Here is a 17909-nt window from a genome sequence, read left to right as displayed (position 1 = left end):
AAAGGAAGGACAGACAGCAACCATTTAGACTGAGGCTGAATTATGTGAGAATTACTGCAGTTATTTTCCACGATCTCATTCTTACATCAGCACTTGGTAAGAAACTTCCCCATTTCAAATCACTGCCAAAGTCCAAGTACGAAAGCCCCAGAGCTGCACTGCCATTGTCAGCAAACACAATGCTGGGGGGGGTAAAGGCACTGATAAGGATCAAGGAAAGTGTTATTTTTAAAAAGCTCTGTTGTATTATTAGTTGCAAACTACAGCAGCTTTGTTAGGATTTAGGCTGCAAAAGTATCATTTAAGTATCATTTGTGATACTGGCAATGTCAGCTGAGTTTTTGCGACGGTTCACAAGGGTTTGGGATACTGCTGATTCCACACCTTCAGAAATCTTCCTTTTCTATTAAATACTGTACTATTGAAAACTAATTGTTTTACTCTAAAATTTGCATAAGACATCATAAGCAACAATTGAAAAAACCTTGCAATTGTTTGCAATGATGACAAATTAGAAATCTTAGCTTAGGAGGCAAATCTTGACTCTCATACTGCAGTGAGCAAAAGAACAAATTACACTGCTTGATTGGTAGCTCCAGAGTTCCAAAAATCCCAAATAATTTGAAAGCAGGTCAAAGGCAGGACAGAATGAATGGATTCTTGAAAACTGTATCACGTAACTACTTCTCAAATCATTCTCAAACAAATCCATTGCCCTTATTAATATTTCCTAGTTTATCTGCTCTGGCTATTGCTGCTGCCTTTGCTGCACCTGCTGGTCCACAGGTCTGTATCTCAGTCATTATTTAATGCAAAAACAACATGTCAGCTCAAGATATTGATGACAGTGGATTTATTTAACAAAGCCACTGAGATAGGGATTATCTTTTGTGTTGTTCAGTCGAGTATGATACAGGGGCAATAACCTCTACTGAGCTCATCTGCTGCTATTTTTAAGTATAAAGCACCCAAACAGAATAAGTTTGCTTTTTTATAAATGGATCATAATTAATTCAATATGCATTTAAATCTTACCAGAGTAGATTTGATGCCAACACTTTCAGCTGCCTGAAAAGCCAAAGTGAAATTTCTTCTCTGCATGAGATATAATAACATGTTAGAAAACGAGGAAACACTATTTGAAACATAACAAAGTGGTGTTAAGAATGTTCATAGTAATGCTGTTACTTTTACTTCGAATGGAGTCTGTAATTTGATTATAGTAATTTAAAAAGAGCCATGGGAATGAACATGTTCTAATATTATCAAAAGAATTATGGAATTCTTGTGTAGAAGATAATGTTGAAAAATCATTGTCAGTGAAGAACGACTGAGTTATAAAATAGTAAAGAATAGATTGTTTATTCCTTAAAAAGAATAGCACTCAGTAGTTTGAGGTGTTTCAGTTTGGAAATCCCAGTAACACTGGTTTTTTTTGTTCAGTCCCAGGAATGGGATTTTTAACATCTTACCTTGTCCTGGCTGTTTAGTTCTTGATAGGGAATATGGGCTGGGAGGTAAGTGTGGAGCACTGCACAGAAAGCCAAGCCATCATTCCAGCTGCTGCTGAAGTTTGTTATGTCAATATTCTTGAAGGAAAAAAATACAAGCAATATTAAAATCATGATCTAACAAGATATGAGATTCTACCAATCCATCAATACTTTTTTTTGAATACCCTTTAGAAGAAACTGGCACAGAATGTGAACAACCCAATACGGAAATTCTGTGGTAAGAAAGTAAAAGGCAGTACTACAGAGAACAACAAAAAATGCATTGATAACAAAGTCAGTTATTTTATATATTAATGTCAGGTAACATTAAGCTCTCTTTCAAAGAAAAAAAAAAAAGAAAAATGTGTGTGTTAAAAGGTGTAAAATGTTGTGCTAGAGAGAGTAAGAGAAGAAATCTGGTGCAACTGTACACCTCAAGATAGAAAAGCAAATGAGTTAAATACATACACCCCAAGCCCCTGATCAGACCATGTGCCTGTATCTCTGTTAATGCTCATTTTACTTTCTGCATTCATACCCAGACAAAACTGCAAAACTGCTAACTGATGAGGACAAGTATTTTCTAAACAAACCATTTCTCTACAGACACTCATGTGAACAAGATCACAAACAAAAGTTAACTTTCATTTGGAAATAAAGACGTTCCAACAGATTTATCACTGACAGTAACAGGGAATCTTTGGGATTGAAACTGAAACTGGAAACTGCTGTCTTGCACTCTTGATCTTTGAGTTCCCGTAGGAAATTCACTGGCACTGGTAAATGCACCTCCTGAGACTCTATAAATTATTATAGTCAGCCCAGTCCAAAAGAGTTATGAACAAGATGCCTCAGTGACCTTTTAAATTACTGTATATTTGGCTGTTGGCAGTCAAACAACGTTAGAGAGGCTAAGTGGAGAGCAGTCAGTTTAAACTTTAATTAGGAACAACCAGTAACAGCAACTCATGTATCTTTTAGGCCTTTATGGAGAAATATAAATATGCTTTAATATCTAACTCACTTAACTGGGCTCCAGCAGAGGCTAACCAGATCCACGACTTAGTTTTCAAAGCTTTAACGTAGCAGGAACTAAAACCTCCTATCACAGAACTGCAATGGCACAATCACACAAGCCAACCTTTCACCTGACAGCTACTGAAGTCATCACTCATCTTTGACAAGACACTAAAACCTGTCATTCCTAACGCAGAAAACTGCCCCCAGAACCCGTGTTCCTGCGCCACACAGGCTGAGAACAAAAGCACTTGTATTTCTTGTCAAACCAATGATCAGGACTTCAAATGGACAACAACCACAGTTGCTCCAACAGAGTTAAAAAAAAAACAAAACCAGAAGAATGTGAGGGAAATCTCAGTTTCCTGCTCAGCTTTAGCACTTCTCATACAGAGTTCCCCCAGCGCAGGTCCAGGCTGGGTGATGTCAGTGTACGTGCTGGGGCTCACAGTGCCCAGCGCAGTGGTCGGAGCCTCTCCGGCCGCGCTGCTCCCTCCCTGCCGACGGAAACGGCATTGTTGGAGACCCCCAGGCTGTGGGAACATGCTCTTCACAAAGCTTCCTCCAGCCACAGGGGTGGGAAAATTTAAAAGCAAAAGAGAAAAAAAAAAAAAAAAAAAAAAAGGCAGGAGAAAAAAAGCGCTCTCTCCTTTCTTTGAGAGAGACAGGAAATTGGATTTAAATTAATGCTTGGTTAAAACTTTCTCAATGATATTTAAATTAGGGAAACATATGGAACATACAGGACGAGGGTTTAAGGGAAAAAAAAAGGAAAAATATCAGATTGTTAAAGCCAATAAATTCCTATTTGTGTCTGTTCACAAAAGTTACTTTTTGAAAAGTTTCTTCTCCCTACCCTGCAACCAATAAGGCCTCGGCTCACATCTGTGCCAGTAATATTGATAAAGGTGAGGAGAGAGGCTTTTTCTTGTCACAGTCATGTGTGCCAAGCTGGCTATAAAACCAAGTGTGAATGATCTTGTTTGCTTTGCTACAGAAAAAACCCCTTGATCCTGGTTTTCACCCTTTGGCTGAAATATTCTCTGTCTGCCTGTAGGATGACCAAATGATCTGGGAAGGGGAGGAGAAAGGTCTACACTGGCACTGGCATAGTCAAGCTCAACACAGATGGGCTTGGAGACACCCTTGCATGCATCCAAACTACTGAAAAAAATGTATTTGTCAAAGCTACTGAAGGATACTGGTAAGTTTTTAAGTCTCAGTACTACAAGGATAGATATGATATTCCTTAATAAAGGACGAAGGCTGAAGCATTGCTAAATCTGACTAACAGTTTTAAACACATTGGTTTCCAATCCAGTGACTTAATACTGAATATGGGTTCAACAAGTACCTGTTGAATTGGTATTGTTGCAGAATACACTCTCTTTACCACTGACCAGGAGTCCATTAAAGTCAGTGCCCAGACACTGTACAAATAAAATCAAGTTTGATAATACCTTGTCTCACAAGAGTTTGTAATGTCTTTTTTTCTCTCCCAGGTTGCTCCACACACTTCAGAGGAAGCCCAGCAATATTTATTTGAAAACTGAGGAGTTTTGAACCCAAACATCATCCCTGAAGCACAGCTGAGATCTCGGTACTGAAAGAGGGACAGGAGGGTACAGAGCCTTCAAAGGGAGAACAGCAGCTCGAAATGGGAAGGACAAAGAAGGGAGAGGAAAACAAAGTAAGAAAGTTACAGCAATAAGCTGAAAGAGGAGTCTTTGCAACAGTCAGGATGGTCATCAACAGGCAAGAATTCATTCATCAGAATGAGAAAACAGGAGGCTGCAGTGATGTGTATGAGAATCACAAGGACCTACACTTGAGGCTTGGCCCTGTGGATGAAGAAGGAAGACTTATGATCAGAATATACGAAAAAAGAAATTGCAAAGTATCAAAAGAGTCTGAGTGCCCTAGAAAACAGACCTATAGAACAACTGGGACTGAAAACAAAAGCCTTCACATGATTTAAAGACCAGTAGGAGCACTCACCTCCAAAATCTAGAGGTATTTTTCATAGTTTTGTAAATATATGCCTTCACATCAACAGAGGAGAAAGAAAAAGTTGTGCTGAAAATGGAAATTGAAACTATAACAAGAGAAAGTCATCTTTCCTTAAACATTACAGTTCTATAAACTAAAAATTTCACTTTAAATGACAGTAATTATCCACAGAATGGTGAATTTTGAATATAAACATTGGAAAACAAGGGCCATTAAAAAAGTGCATCTACAAGTTGCTTGGTTCTCAGAAAAAAACCCTCAGGATACCCTATTTTTCTAAATCATCCTGTAGGGTCCAGCTTTTATTATTAAGACAACAAGCAGAAAACAAACCCATCATCCAAGAATTTTAATGTATCCAGAGAAGCTGAATTAAATACAACGGAAGGAAACAATTAAAAGGGACTGGTCTCTGTTTCCAATTGCTCTGAGCATTATGAATTATTATTACCTCTCAGACTAAAAGAAGTATAATATTGGTCAGACAGTAAAAAAACAAATCTAGAAACGGGACAGATCGTCATTTAAACTGAAAATTTAATTTTTCTTTGAGGGCTTTGAGCACATAACTGGCACATTTAAATACAGCAAATTTTATTTCCTAAATGCTTTTAACTGCTTGTGGTTTTTTGAAAAATCTCGGTCAGTATAATGAAATCAATCTTGCATTAAGCTCCTATTTCTCAAAGAATTGACGGTAAACAGAACATCAGCCTAAAATCTCTGACATAATTTCTTCTTTGTTACTGCTTTTATTAAGTAATTGGCCCTATTAAGGGAATTCTGCTGGAATCTAATCCAGAATTATTCTTCAGGCCATTTCAGACCACAAAGTATTAAAGCAACTGAAGGACATACTTTCAGATAAATTGTCAAATGAGGAATAAGTTTTTCTAGAGATAGGTGAACTAGAACATTTATCAACTCCTGTCTATTAATGTTTAATGCTTAGAATGGGAATGAAGTCACCTCTAGTATTTGGAATAGATGCCTTATAAAAAGGCAATTCTATCAAAACTAATGCAACAGGCAATTGTCATAAAAAGATCCATGCAAGACATTTTCCAACCAGCAACAAAGAACAGAGTTAAAAATTTGTAAGACCTTTCTAGAGACAGAGCACAAGAATATAAGGGGGAAAACAGCAGAACATCCTGGTAGATCCACAACCAAGAAACATTTCCAGCCTCTATTCAACTGGAAACTGCAGAGTAAGAGCAGCCACCACAAAATGAGGATCTCCCTGCACTCATAGAAACAAAGAATAAGAAGATTCTTCCTGAAACAAGGCTGAAATGTAATAGGAACAAACGATCAATCAGCTTAGGCTGAAATACAAGAGTGGTTAAACAGTAAATGAGCTGGATCTCAACACGAATCAGAAGTGCATCCTCGCACTGAAGGAGGCCAAACTGTGCCCTGGGCTCCAGCACAGCGAGGATGGGATTCCCACACCCTCCTGGGCCCTTGCCAGTCTGCACCTGGAGAACTGCACACAGCTCTGGTCCCTCCAGCTCAAAACAATCCAAGGGTCCAGCAGAGAGTTATCACGACAATTAGATAGTTAGAGAACCTGCCAGCTGAAGACAGGTTGAAGTAATTTGGTTAATTCAGCCTAAAGACGACTCTGGAAAGATGTAATCTGAGTGCCCCATAACTAACAGGCAGGTTTAGAGAAGATGGGCTGCTCTCTCCACAAGGACAAGATGCAACAGGAACAATTCTTTCCAGGGCAATTCTGGCAGGACACAGGCAAAAGGTATCCACCATGAAACATTCTAGACTGCTTAACAGGGCTCTGCATAACATCAGTCTAAGATCTCTCCCCGCCCATGGCTTCTCTAGAACTCACAATTTTAAAGTGTTTTTTAACCAGTGTACTGCTAATTTTAAAATTGTCTCCTATTGCTTTTTTTGCAATAATCCTAAATTAACAGAGGGTCTTCCCCAATCAGTGAAAATACCTTGTTTTAAAAAAGCAAGAAACAGATATTTAGCTTATTAGAAACCAGTAATTCCTAATTTTTTTATCTCCTCAGAAAACACCACAGCAAAAATACCCCACGAACATCAAAAAAACCCAACTATAGAAAACTTGTTTTCTAACTTACAGTTACAAACTAAGAACAAAGTTATTTTACCACCTCTTCAGCACATATCCACAGCTGTCTTCAATCTCCCTGAACTATGGACATTAGAACTCGAGCAGAGGAGCATCCTCAGCTATTTCTCCGTCCCTTGATCTTCATAAAGAGGAGAGGTTCCCACATCCTAACTTGGTCTGGCTCTCAAAAAGAGTTAGGGCATGAAGAAAATAAAAACATGTGTCTATGTCTCTGTGGTCTTAGTTAATGTAAATAAGAGGGCTGAGAAAGCAAAAGCATTAATATGATTCTGTGCTATAATATATTAAACCCTTAAAAGAGGTTTGAAGTTCAAGTGTACAGACCTTGGCAAGCTTCTTCCCATGGCAGAAAATTACCATTAAAAAGCTTTTAAGGACACGTAAACACAAAAGAATAACCACTATAAAACATACAAAGGTAAACTACAAAATAACTGCTATTCATGCTCCATTGAATCAGGATTCCCTGATTCCCAAATCATGGAATAAAGCTGCTGGTTATCAGTACTTCTGGCAGCAGGTGAGAACATGAAAGTATTTCTGGAATAGATTTAGTAGCAGTCCCAACTACCGCCCCTTCACTCCCAGCTTCTGAGAAGGCAGTAAAAGGCACATACAGACCACCAAACCCATCAACACTGACCATTAATGTTTCTTTCCATACTAAAGGCATGTTATTTTTCAGTTTGAACACAAAAAGAAACCATAAAAGCAGGAGTCATTCTCACAAAGACCCAATAATAGCTTCAGACATTAATGTCTGAAGCACTTAAGAGCTACAGACAGCTTCATAATTTATTCTAAATTTTGTCATAATTAAGTCTAACGAGTTGACATTTCTCTTGTATCAGAATCCAATCCAAACACAGAAAGGAAGCATGTCCTTCCTTAACTCAACAATTTTTGGCTAAAGCATCAGAGCTTAAACCAAGGAGTGAAGTGTTTTGGCAGCCTGACTACGCTGATGAATCAACCAGACAGCACAGGGAAAGCACACTCTGGAGTCAGTATTTGAGCACAGGTTTACATAAGCACAGTCTTGTCCTTTTTTTGTGTGTTTTTAAAAAATCAATGTTATGCTTTGAGTAGAATCTGACCCAGCCTGGTGTTGATAAAGATGTGTAGATACAAACAGGTTTAAAAACAAAGCAACCTGAAGCATCTTTTACCTTTAGTTTTGTTATTCTACACTTATTGCTCAAGCACTAATGAAAGCATTGCTCGATTTCAAGGTGCACTGAGCACAGACTTCAATTTTTTGTAAGATATCTAGGTTTGATTTGTATAGGAGGCAAAAATTAGGTGGTCTTTCCAGCAGAAAGCAGCACTGCATGAAATAGAGGACAGGTACTACAAGGCCACACCAAGTGTATCTGTACTTATAGGAAGTGTGGAAAGCTTAAAGAAAGTTTTTAAAAAAAATTAGTCTATTCTTGTTGCTGTCTTGTGACAATTGCTTTTTTTGGTGTCAGACTTCTGGAAGTGAATTATCTCTCAAAACGCTGACAAAAATGGAAACCAAATTGAAATACTGCTGGAGATAAGAATGGGTAGGGATGTGTGTATCCTGTTTATTGGTCCTCTTTCAACATGAAACATGCATGCTCACATCCTTTTGGGGACTTTTATTAGCTGTGTACTCAAAATGAAAGTAGCTGTGCTCCAGCCAGGGTAAATGCTCCAGAACAGCTGGCTGGGATTACTTTCTGCTTTGAAGATATCTGGAATTTATGACAGTTTTATGACACTGCACATATTTTAGAGGAGCCACGAGGATTCTCTTCTCTGGAAAATGCAGCCCTTGGCCCCGTGCTCTGAAGCTGTGCTGGATCCCGAGCAAAGCTAACACACCATGACACGTCAAGTATTTTGTGCCTGTTCAGCTGAAAACTAAAGGTGATTTGCTCCTCTTTTATCTAAATGCTTATCCTAAGAGAGCAGCTCTCCTCTTTCATGGCTTAGAGGTCTGTTCAGCCTGGAATAAAGTGAAGCTCAGTAACTCAGTGAGTGCAACACTGTCTAGACTGAACAGGCTCTAGATAGGGGTTAATCCAGAACCCGCCTGCTGCCAGTTCTGCTCTGACCTTCTGCACATCACCAGCCTCCAAACCCAAATTCTGCTTGCAAACAAAACTGCTTGAATAAATCAAGAGCAGTGCACAATGAAGTAATTTACTAGGTTTTTTAACAGGGTTTGTTCCACTGTAACAAACTGAAATTAGAGCTTCACCACACTATCATCTTTGACTTATTTAGCATTCACAAAGTGTCAAGCTTCTCAAGCAGAGATACTTTCAAACTCTTGGTGAAAAGTCTTAGGTAACTTCCTAGAGGGGAGAGGAGAGCAGGAGTTATTCTTGTATTTTACTTGAGCAGACAAAAGCCATACCAATTGTACCAGGCAATTATGTAGTCCTGCATTCCCCACAAGTACCCCGTGAATAAAGAAAACCTTTTCCCTTTGAAACAGGACAGACTTTGGTGTGTTTTGTTGCTTGTTTTTTGCCTTCTTTAGTATTTTCCACACATGGAATAAAAAGCAGCTCAAGAACTACAGCTGCCCTATGAAGGCAGTACCACTCAATCATAGGCTGTTGTCATTAATTAGTATAAGCCAATTATACTGTACCTGGTGTTTAACATTCTAAGCCACTCACCTACAACTCTGTACACTTTCAATAAAGTTTTAAAAATTAAGATTTGTATCTGGCTATCTTTGTGATTACCATTTATTAGCCCGTGTGTAAACCATAAATCAGCTATTTTCCACTATCCAGTGCAAAATATAAACCCAGGAATGAAAGGTAAAACAATGCCAGGAGCAAACATGGCTTTGTTAGAAATGGGGCTTTAACTCCATGTGCATGGTTCCAGCTTCTCTGTAAACACCAACAGCTGAAATCATTTTCTATAAATATCTTACATGCATTTATGCATAAAAACCTACAGCTGTGAGACATCACCTCCAGGTGAGAGGGAGAAAACAAGACCAAAAAAGTGATTACTGTTGACAACTGATGAAGAAGTAAACACGTCTCTCCATGCTGGCAAAGACATACTTAAAAATACTGTCTTACAGGGCTGAGTTCTACTTAAGTATTGGTAGTTTAATATGAATAGGACAAAACTAACAAAAGACTTATTCTGAAACAAAAGGCTTCTAAGATTTTGTTTCTCTTTTCCTTGCTCCCCAATCACAGTTAAACTCTTCCAGGTCATTTTAGAACTTGTTACAGACTCAAAGTGCAAGTATCTTTCCTTTAACCTGTAATATTTGTAGCTAAATGAGTAATATTGGTAATAAACATTGATTTAAATTGGTAACAGGATAGAACTGTGGCATTGTATAAGACACAGGAGGAGCTGGATGTAAGATGGTGTCCTGTCAGTATTTGGCTGACAGGGAAGAAGAAGAGACCTGAGCACCTTAAGAAGGAACGAATGAGGAAAGGAGATGTTCATTATTCTGATGCTTGTTTACTGCTTGTCAGTTTTGAATCCACATAGTTGTAAAATAAAAGGAGCCTTATCTGGTAATGATAACATTGTTGAGATGCCAGAAAGCTGGAGAAGCAATGTCCAGAGTGTTGGATATGTTTAAAACATGAGAACATCACTAACATGATGTTCAACCAGAACTGAATTTCAGGGGATACTGAAAATAATCAAATTCTGTACAACAAAAGAAATGAAAAATGAGTGTGCATAAACCAAAATACGTTATCTCCAAGAAGTGACTTAACATAACCTCCTGATACTATCTTACAGTTTTAAGGAAGGCATCCACTGGCTCTGCAGATGCTCTATGCTGTGCTTTCTCAGTACCACACCGCAGGTTTTGAAGCAAGTACAAGTCCCAAAAACCTATATAAAACCTTTCTACAACTCCAGGAATTACAAGCAGCAATGTATAGGACCAGAAGCATGCTCCTGCATGTGCACACAACTGTGGAATGAAAAGTTTGGAATAATATCTATCACTCTTCCTAACCAGATTAACGAAGCTGTCAAATTCATCTTTCATTTCGAGACAATAGGGGAAAATATTTTTGCACTTAGTTAGAGGATTTATAAAGAAATATAACATCCTGCCTTTTTATAAAATGTGGGGAAGGAGAAAGGCTCTTTCCACAAAGCTGCTTATCCTCAGGAATAGCCCAGTTTAGTACTAGACGTGCCACAGGAAGAAGGGGAGGGCTTTATATCCCAGCCTGTCCATTGTACTGAACACGACTTTTCCTATGGATGGGTGACCATCCTGTTATGCAGCTCTCAACTTCCTCCTGCATTGTGAGGCTCAAGTCATGGAAAGAGTAAAGTTCTTAAACTCAGGATTGTGTTGGGAACCCAGACACTTTCAATACAAGTTAACCAAACAAATACATCATGGTCAGACTATTAACATCCTGGTTTAGTTTGCTGAAGCCACTATTCTTCTGAAAAAATAATGTAATCAGGAGAACTCTGGACAGCTATCTTGTTGGTTCTTTTGGCTTCTGATAACGTTTGACTAAGTGAAAAAAAAAAAAAAAAAGTCTGCAACTGCAGCAGAAAGCCACGTTCAAAATGCAAGACAATGCACCTTCACAAAACAAATTGTCCCTAAATAGAGGCTAAATGGGAGCACATTCAGAGATCAAAAAAAACCCACAAACCCTATGCTAATTACCTATCAAGAAATGGTACTCTAGCTCCTTTTGGGAAACATTAATTTAAACCTGAAGTTGCTCAAGTTTCAGCTGCAGTTTCAGAAGTGCAACCTGTGAAAGGCTGACCTCAAGTGCCCCAACGAGAGGACAGCTGCCCCCTTCAGAAAAACCAGTTACTGCGTGGAGCAAAGTGACTGAGGAGTCATTAGTGTTGGTTAGGGCAGGACTGGGAGCATGTGTTCCAAGAGGAGAGTACAGGACATGCCAGGGCCACTGCAATCTGTGCAGTCAAGTGTGGAGCAGCCCGCTGTGTGCCACGGGCAGGCTCCAATGAGTTGCGGCTCCAGGTACGTCACGTTAACCCGCTCTGCAGTTACCTGGTACCCCTCTGTTTTCTTCTGGCACCACTTCAGCAGGGCGTTCCTCTTGGATCCTCCGTATTCTCTTGCTAGGGCAGACAAGGGATCTTTCCTCTCTTCCCTAGGAACAAAGCAGAAGTGCAACTTAAGAGCTTACAGTGTAAGCAACAGAAAAACGCATTTGTAAAGGCTGAAACAGAAGGACAAATTACTGTCACAGTGGAAGTAGGAGGATACAGCACTACTGACTGAAATACAGAACACACAGAAATACCTGCAAAAGAGACCTCAGAGTTAGTTTAGAGTGATTCTTTCATTAGCAAATCATCCTTCTCTTTCCTTTAAGCTTTCTTTACCAGGTCTTTCAACCTCAACAATATTTCTTTCTAAGAGTTCAGAAAATTAAACTCACAACATTGTAAGTTCCAACCCGAACCATTAAGGTAACTCAAGTGACTTTATTTTGTATTTAGAAAGAGAATGAACTGATGCTATCTCCTTTGCATCTCATGGCTGATTACAAATGTCACCTTGAAACAAGAAGTTTGCATGTGAGCAGCACAGTGTTATTAACAGAACATTTGCCTGAAATCTGGAGTTCTCAAAAAAGAAGGGGAAGATCTATGTAGGCTGATCTGCCATTTGATGTATTAGCACAATAAAAGCTATCAATTAAATTCATTTCCAGTATGTCAAGCTATCTTAAGTAATTTGTTTTTTTAAGAAAAGACTGGGGAACAAAAGAACTATCATAACTAAGCTGGCCATGTTTTCATGAGTTTTACATTGCAAACATCTGTTTACCAGGGTTTAGAAATGAGTTCTTAAGATTAAAAAATACATATTATAGGGGTTAATACTTCTCCAGTGGCCTGGTTGTAAGATTCAGTATTTCTACAGATACTCTAATGAACAGTCTTTTACTGAGCAGATGCTACACCACTTATGGACTTCAGTTACTGCATGTAAAGTGTGCCAGCAGTTGTTTTTATTTTTAATAATATCCATTTGGACAATTAAAATAAGATAGTTATCAGTGAACCCAAACCGCAAAGACTTCCCCATCTGACATTTTTAAAGAATTCTATGCAGATGTAAACACGACTGTCACAACAACCACAGAGATGATACCCTAAGTTACTCTTTCTGCATATTTCCAAAAAGACAGAGATTGTATACATTCACTCTCATATCTTCAACTCCTCATTCTTTACAACCCATCTGGTGACTGGAAAAAGGAGTGGAATGTGGAAATACAGAATATCACCAGTGCACTCTGCTGCAGATTTACAGGTAGCAATTCTCCGGGTCCTGCTAAGAGAAAAGAAAGCATCCAGGGAATGTGGATTCCTTCCTGCATGTGTGCTTCAAACAGAACACCAGAGACTGTTCCATGTATCAGCATCTGTTGCTCAAAGCATAAAAGAAGACAACATGTCCCAACAGACAGGGAAATGTTCTCAGGCACTAATCTTAAGAACATGTATTGCAATTTGCTTGGCCAGTCCTCACTGACATACAGATGGCAAGATCTCAGAGTTGCTTAGGTAACAGCTGAAGGATCTGTGAAAATACATGCACAGTAGAACAATAAACAGGAAACAGTAACTCCTATCTTTGATGCAGAAAGGCACTATGAGCCTTTGAACCTACATGCTCATCTCAGAGATTTAACAGAACAAGGAAGTCACTAATTGTGTACTTTAAATATGAAATAAATACATTATCTGAATAGGTCACTGTATCTAAACTCCACAGGCACCACACAGCCAGAACGATGCTTCACAAAAGTCTGTACTTCAGTTCTTAAATCAGTACAGATTTCAATAACTGGTGTATTTTCTCCACTGGTGATTGAAACAAGTAACAATGGGATTGCATATTCAATCTATAATGAGGATTATGCAACACTATGAAAATTTAAGGACAGAGATTTGGGACAACACAAGAACTCAAATGAAAAGCTCCCTCACTCTTTACGCTAAACATACTGTTTAGCCATGAGGGAGCTGTACAGCCTGTTCTCAAATTCCAGTAAGAGCACATGGTTTATATCAGGTTCTTACAGTTATGAAAACACTGCTGAAGAAAATAAATTAGCATTAAGTTGTATGGAGACAATGAGAAATGGCTTGACATATAAATCTTACATGTTAGTATATTAGCTCAACTATAATCCAAATCAAAGAGCCAACAAAGTTTTAAGCAGAACAGGGAAGAGTAAACTGCAAGTATTTGTTTTAGTGAAGTACAGCAGTAACTGTGCATTTTACAGCAACTTCTAGGAAAAGGTAGTGGAAAACAGAGAAAGTTGGTCACATAAACTGAAGTCCAGCAGTGACATTCTGAGGGTGGCTTTAAAGACTATGCTCATCACCACACCCTCACTGCTGCAGAGAAGTCTTCTGTAGTCCTGAGCATTGCAGGCAGTGGTTGGGCTGCACAGTAATGATTTCATAATTATAACTGTACAACTGCACACGGAAATGTCATGGATTTACCACAGTCTGCAGGCTGCCATCAATGCAACTCGATACGCTACCAGTTCAAAGTCCAGACATAGACGTATTAGTCTTGTTTTTTTAAGTTATTTCTGGAGGTATTCAGGTTAAATTTAGGTGCTAGCACACACAACATCAATTGCTGTTAGTAAAGAACCCACAGATTCAAACTTAATTAAATTTCAGCACAGTGAAAGGAGGGCAGCACTGAGACCTGTCTCAGCTGATTTCAGGGAAATCCCTTTCAGCAGCACCCACAGCTGTAAATAACCTCAGAATTTCATACTCTAGTTAGTAAATATTCCAAGTGTCTCTGAACATTAAGGGTTTCACATTTCTGCTGTACAGCTTTGTCAGGAAGCTCTAAGAGAGAGGGTCTGGAGAAAGTCATTTAACCTTTGTCTGCCAGACTCCCAATCCCCTGAAGCAGGGCTAAGGACTTACCTCACTCGGATACCACGGGGATTAAACACTTTGAAGTTCTCTGACTGATAGCACAACAGATATGAAAAGTTTTAAATTTATCACAGACTTATCTTTTTGTCTTACTAACCAAAGGAGGTTGTCTGGCCATTTGTTACTCAGACTTGCACTATGATTCCATCTGTGGGACAAATAACCCAGGCCCATTCACTCATGGCTATTTAGAAGAGTTGTCTGGGATGAAGACCAGCATGCTGCTGCTTTTTGTCTTCAGCTGGGATTACAGAAGGTTTATCACGTGGTCTCCCTGGGCCCAAGCCACTCTGGTGATCTGCTCTACATGCTGTAAGCTCACTTCTTGAGTTTGCCTTCATGGTATTTTGAACTGGTATTATTATTCAGTGACATGACTTACCTTGGTCTTCTAGTGGAGCATAAAGTTTTGGTATTAACTCATACATTCTAAAAAGCCTAACTTTTAGTCTAACTGTTAAAACAAATACTGAGCAGCAGTAACATCATTCTGAAGCTCTTGGAGATTAGTGAAGATTGTTTGTGTGTGTGGAGCAGCAAGGTCTGAAGTCTCAGCACCAACACTGAACACCAGATGTACACAGACAGATTTGGAATTAATCCCAGTAAGGGATTTTTACCTTATTCGACTTCTGGTTGTGGGGGTGACTGATGCTGTAGGAGAAGATGAGAGGGACAGCTGTGGTGAGGTGGTACCCATTGCCATGAGAGATGCTGGAGATGCTCCATCGGGTGCACTGATATCTCGCTTGATTTCTTCACTACTTCTTCGAGAGACTAAGGGGGGAAAAGCCCACATATTTACCTCTTTCTATTTATCACACTTATCATTTGCATACAAACTTTCAAACTTGTTCTTGCCCTTAAACAAGCATTAGTTCAGAAACCAAGCATAAGAACCTATATCCAGTACCAGGTTTCAGCATCCTTCTTGATACTTTGCATTTATGAGATACCAAGGAGTTAGGCTGCCCTACCAACATTTATGAGGTATCAGGTATAAGGCCTGTATCTTGAAGCAAAGAAAATTTGATGAGTGTATCTTAATGGAGTACCATCACTTCTATTTGAAGGATTTAATGAATGAGAAGGAATTTTAACATCAAAACATTTCTTTTTCTCTAGTTCAGGTAGTTACATTGTAAAGCTTCAAGTAGTTTAGAAAAAAGAAACCTAAAACAGTTTAGAGACGGCAGCTGGTTTATTTCCCTTTAATTTTAGCGAAGAATTGCCATGCATGTGATTTCTGGACATTATTAAATATCATCAAATATATCAAGCATTGACCTGAGTCCATTCAGCCACATTCCACAGAGCTTGCTTCATTTTACCAAAGGAAACAATTTTTCTTTCAAATGAAAGCACAAGTATTGTACTCTGCAAACCCAAATCTGAAATGGTGACATGTTCTCTACATGGAAAAGTTTCCAGTTAAAAGTACGAGGTTTGCCTTTGTACCTAAATAATCACCATTGTTTATGTTTGTGCAAATCAAAGATGCAACTCTCCACATAAATCATTTTCTAATGACCTGGGGGCAAGTACTTTAATTTATAAGTACCAGACACAAGAAGTTTGTGATTTTAGGACAAATAAAAATTATCTAAAACACATGTTCTTGTAAACATTTACTCAAATGTAGGTGTTCTTTAAAAATATTTCCCTCAAATTAATTCTGCCTAGTTTACAAAATATCATATCAAAAAAACAAAATAAAATTCCTACATCGAAGCAGTAAAAAGCAACAATCAGAAAGAGTTTCTTTTTTCACACATATCTTACACACCAAAATTATTTGTAACACAAGGAAAGATGACATGGAAGTCACCTGTTACATGCATGGTTCACACTCGTCCATCTGACATGTTGGTGAAAGTCTGCATAGCAACACTAAGGACACTTGATAAACAATTAGAAAAAAAAAAGTCTCTTCAAGTAATTCCTCTTCAAGTAATAAAATAGAAAGTTATTTTACCACTAGACTTCAGTTTCCCCAAAAATACTTCCATAGAAAACGTGAACACTGAAAAATAAATTACTCCAAATATCCCAATAAAGGGCTTTTTTGACAAGAGCTTGATCAACGTTCTCTCTTGGCAAAATAAAGTAGATCTGTAAGTAGAGTGTTGAAATGAGAGTCCCTTATTTTACTAATCATCTAAAAAAACGTGGCATTACCAGAAATAGATTTGGCACTTTCCATAGCAGGTACTCTTGGCAGGGACGCCGGTCGGCTGGTAGAGGATGTTCTCAACAAATGTTCTGGACAAAGCAAAAGAAAAGAGAATATCATTGCTGAGCATTCCAGTCCAACCTCAGACATTTAGCTCTGAGTCAGGAACACTGTCCACCAGTGCCTGAGTTTGGCTGTTTTAGTGAGAGCAGTTGATTTTATCTGTAAGAAAGAGAAGGTCTAAAATTGCTCATTACCAGTGAAGTGCACTGTGGATACAGCATGACCTTCTTAATCCTTGTTCCCTAAGGCTCCTTGCTAATCCACCTCCCCGGTCTATAAAAAATGAATCGTTAGACCAAAAGGCTAAGAAAGGAACCCCCATTTAGCAAGTGGTCAAAAATATTCGTTATTCAACCATGTGTACTGGGAAAGCAGATTGTTTTGTCCCTCAGGTGATTTTTGTTTTCCCCTCTGGTTTGTTGGGTTGGGTTTTTGGGGGGGATTTTTATTATTTTATTATTAAATAAAGCCACGTGTTTTTTCCTTGCCTCCTCCAGGCAGTGGAGCCCAAAAGATGTCTTCACAAACTGTACAGGAAGATTAGCTCTGCCTCCTGCCAATGAGTAAAAAAAATCTACCACAAAATTCATTTTCTGTAGCAACAAATTAAAACTATTTCCTATTATGAAATATCCCTTCAATTAAACCTTTAAACTGCAAACAAAAGGTTTACATATTCCTAAGCAGAAACACTTAGAAGGGGGTAATTTGGATATTAAACCCCATGGAAATTAAGAACACAGCTCAAAAAAATGAACCCCCATTTATTAATTGAGAATGTGACATAAGAAACATACATTGCTACAGAAATAGATTAAAAATACATCTCTCTGGCTGTAAACAGGAATTCTGTCTGGCACAGTCACTGCTGGAACCCAGAACTGCTCCTGCATTCACTGGCTCTAGGGAAAACACAAGAGCCATGTAAAACACACCACTCACTCACTCTGTGTTCGAGCTCATGTCTACCCATGAACTCTGTAACAATTAAAGAATCCTGAATTATCTTCTTGGAAAGGCATTTCAATATTCCTAAAAATACCGAGGTTTCTAAAATTAAAAC

The 17909-nt window shown here is 38.6% G+C and overlaps 1 protein-coding gene across 2 annotated transcripts in view; it reads right to left on the bottom strand.

Annotated features, from left to right (window-relative positions):
• SPECC1L (sperm antigen with calponin homology and coiled-coil domains 1 like) overlaps positions 1–17909 on the bottom strand; it is a 65221-nt gene that overhangs the window by 8253 nt on the left and 39059 nt on the right. For both annotated transcript variants that reach the window (XM_050318864.1, XM_050318863.1), the window contains exons 11-15: positions 16789–16872; positions 15231–15387; positions 11672–11774; positions 1473–1589; positions 1036–1095 (exon numbers count right to left, since the gene is read on the bottom strand). In XM_050318864.1, the coding sequence (XP_050174821.1) occupies positions 1036–1095; positions 1473–1589; positions 11672–11774; positions 15231–15387; positions 16789–16872 (521 nt within the window). The remainder of the gene's footprint in view (positions 1–1035; positions 1096–1472; positions 1590–11671; positions 11775–15230; positions 15388–16788; positions 16873–17909) is intronic.

Source organism: Myiozetetes cayanensis, unplaced genomic scaffold (assembly GCF_022539395.1).
Source record: "Myiozetetes cayanensis isolate MyiCay16 unplaced genomic scaffold, myiCay2020 scf21, whole genome shotgun sequence".
Taxonomy (NCBI): Eukaryota; Metazoa; Chordata; class Aves; order Passeriformes; family Tyrannidae; genus Myiozetetes; species Myiozetetes cayanensis.
The sequence above is the reverse complement of the archived record's forward strand: the minus strand, read 5'-3'. Positions and strand labels throughout refer to the sequence as shown.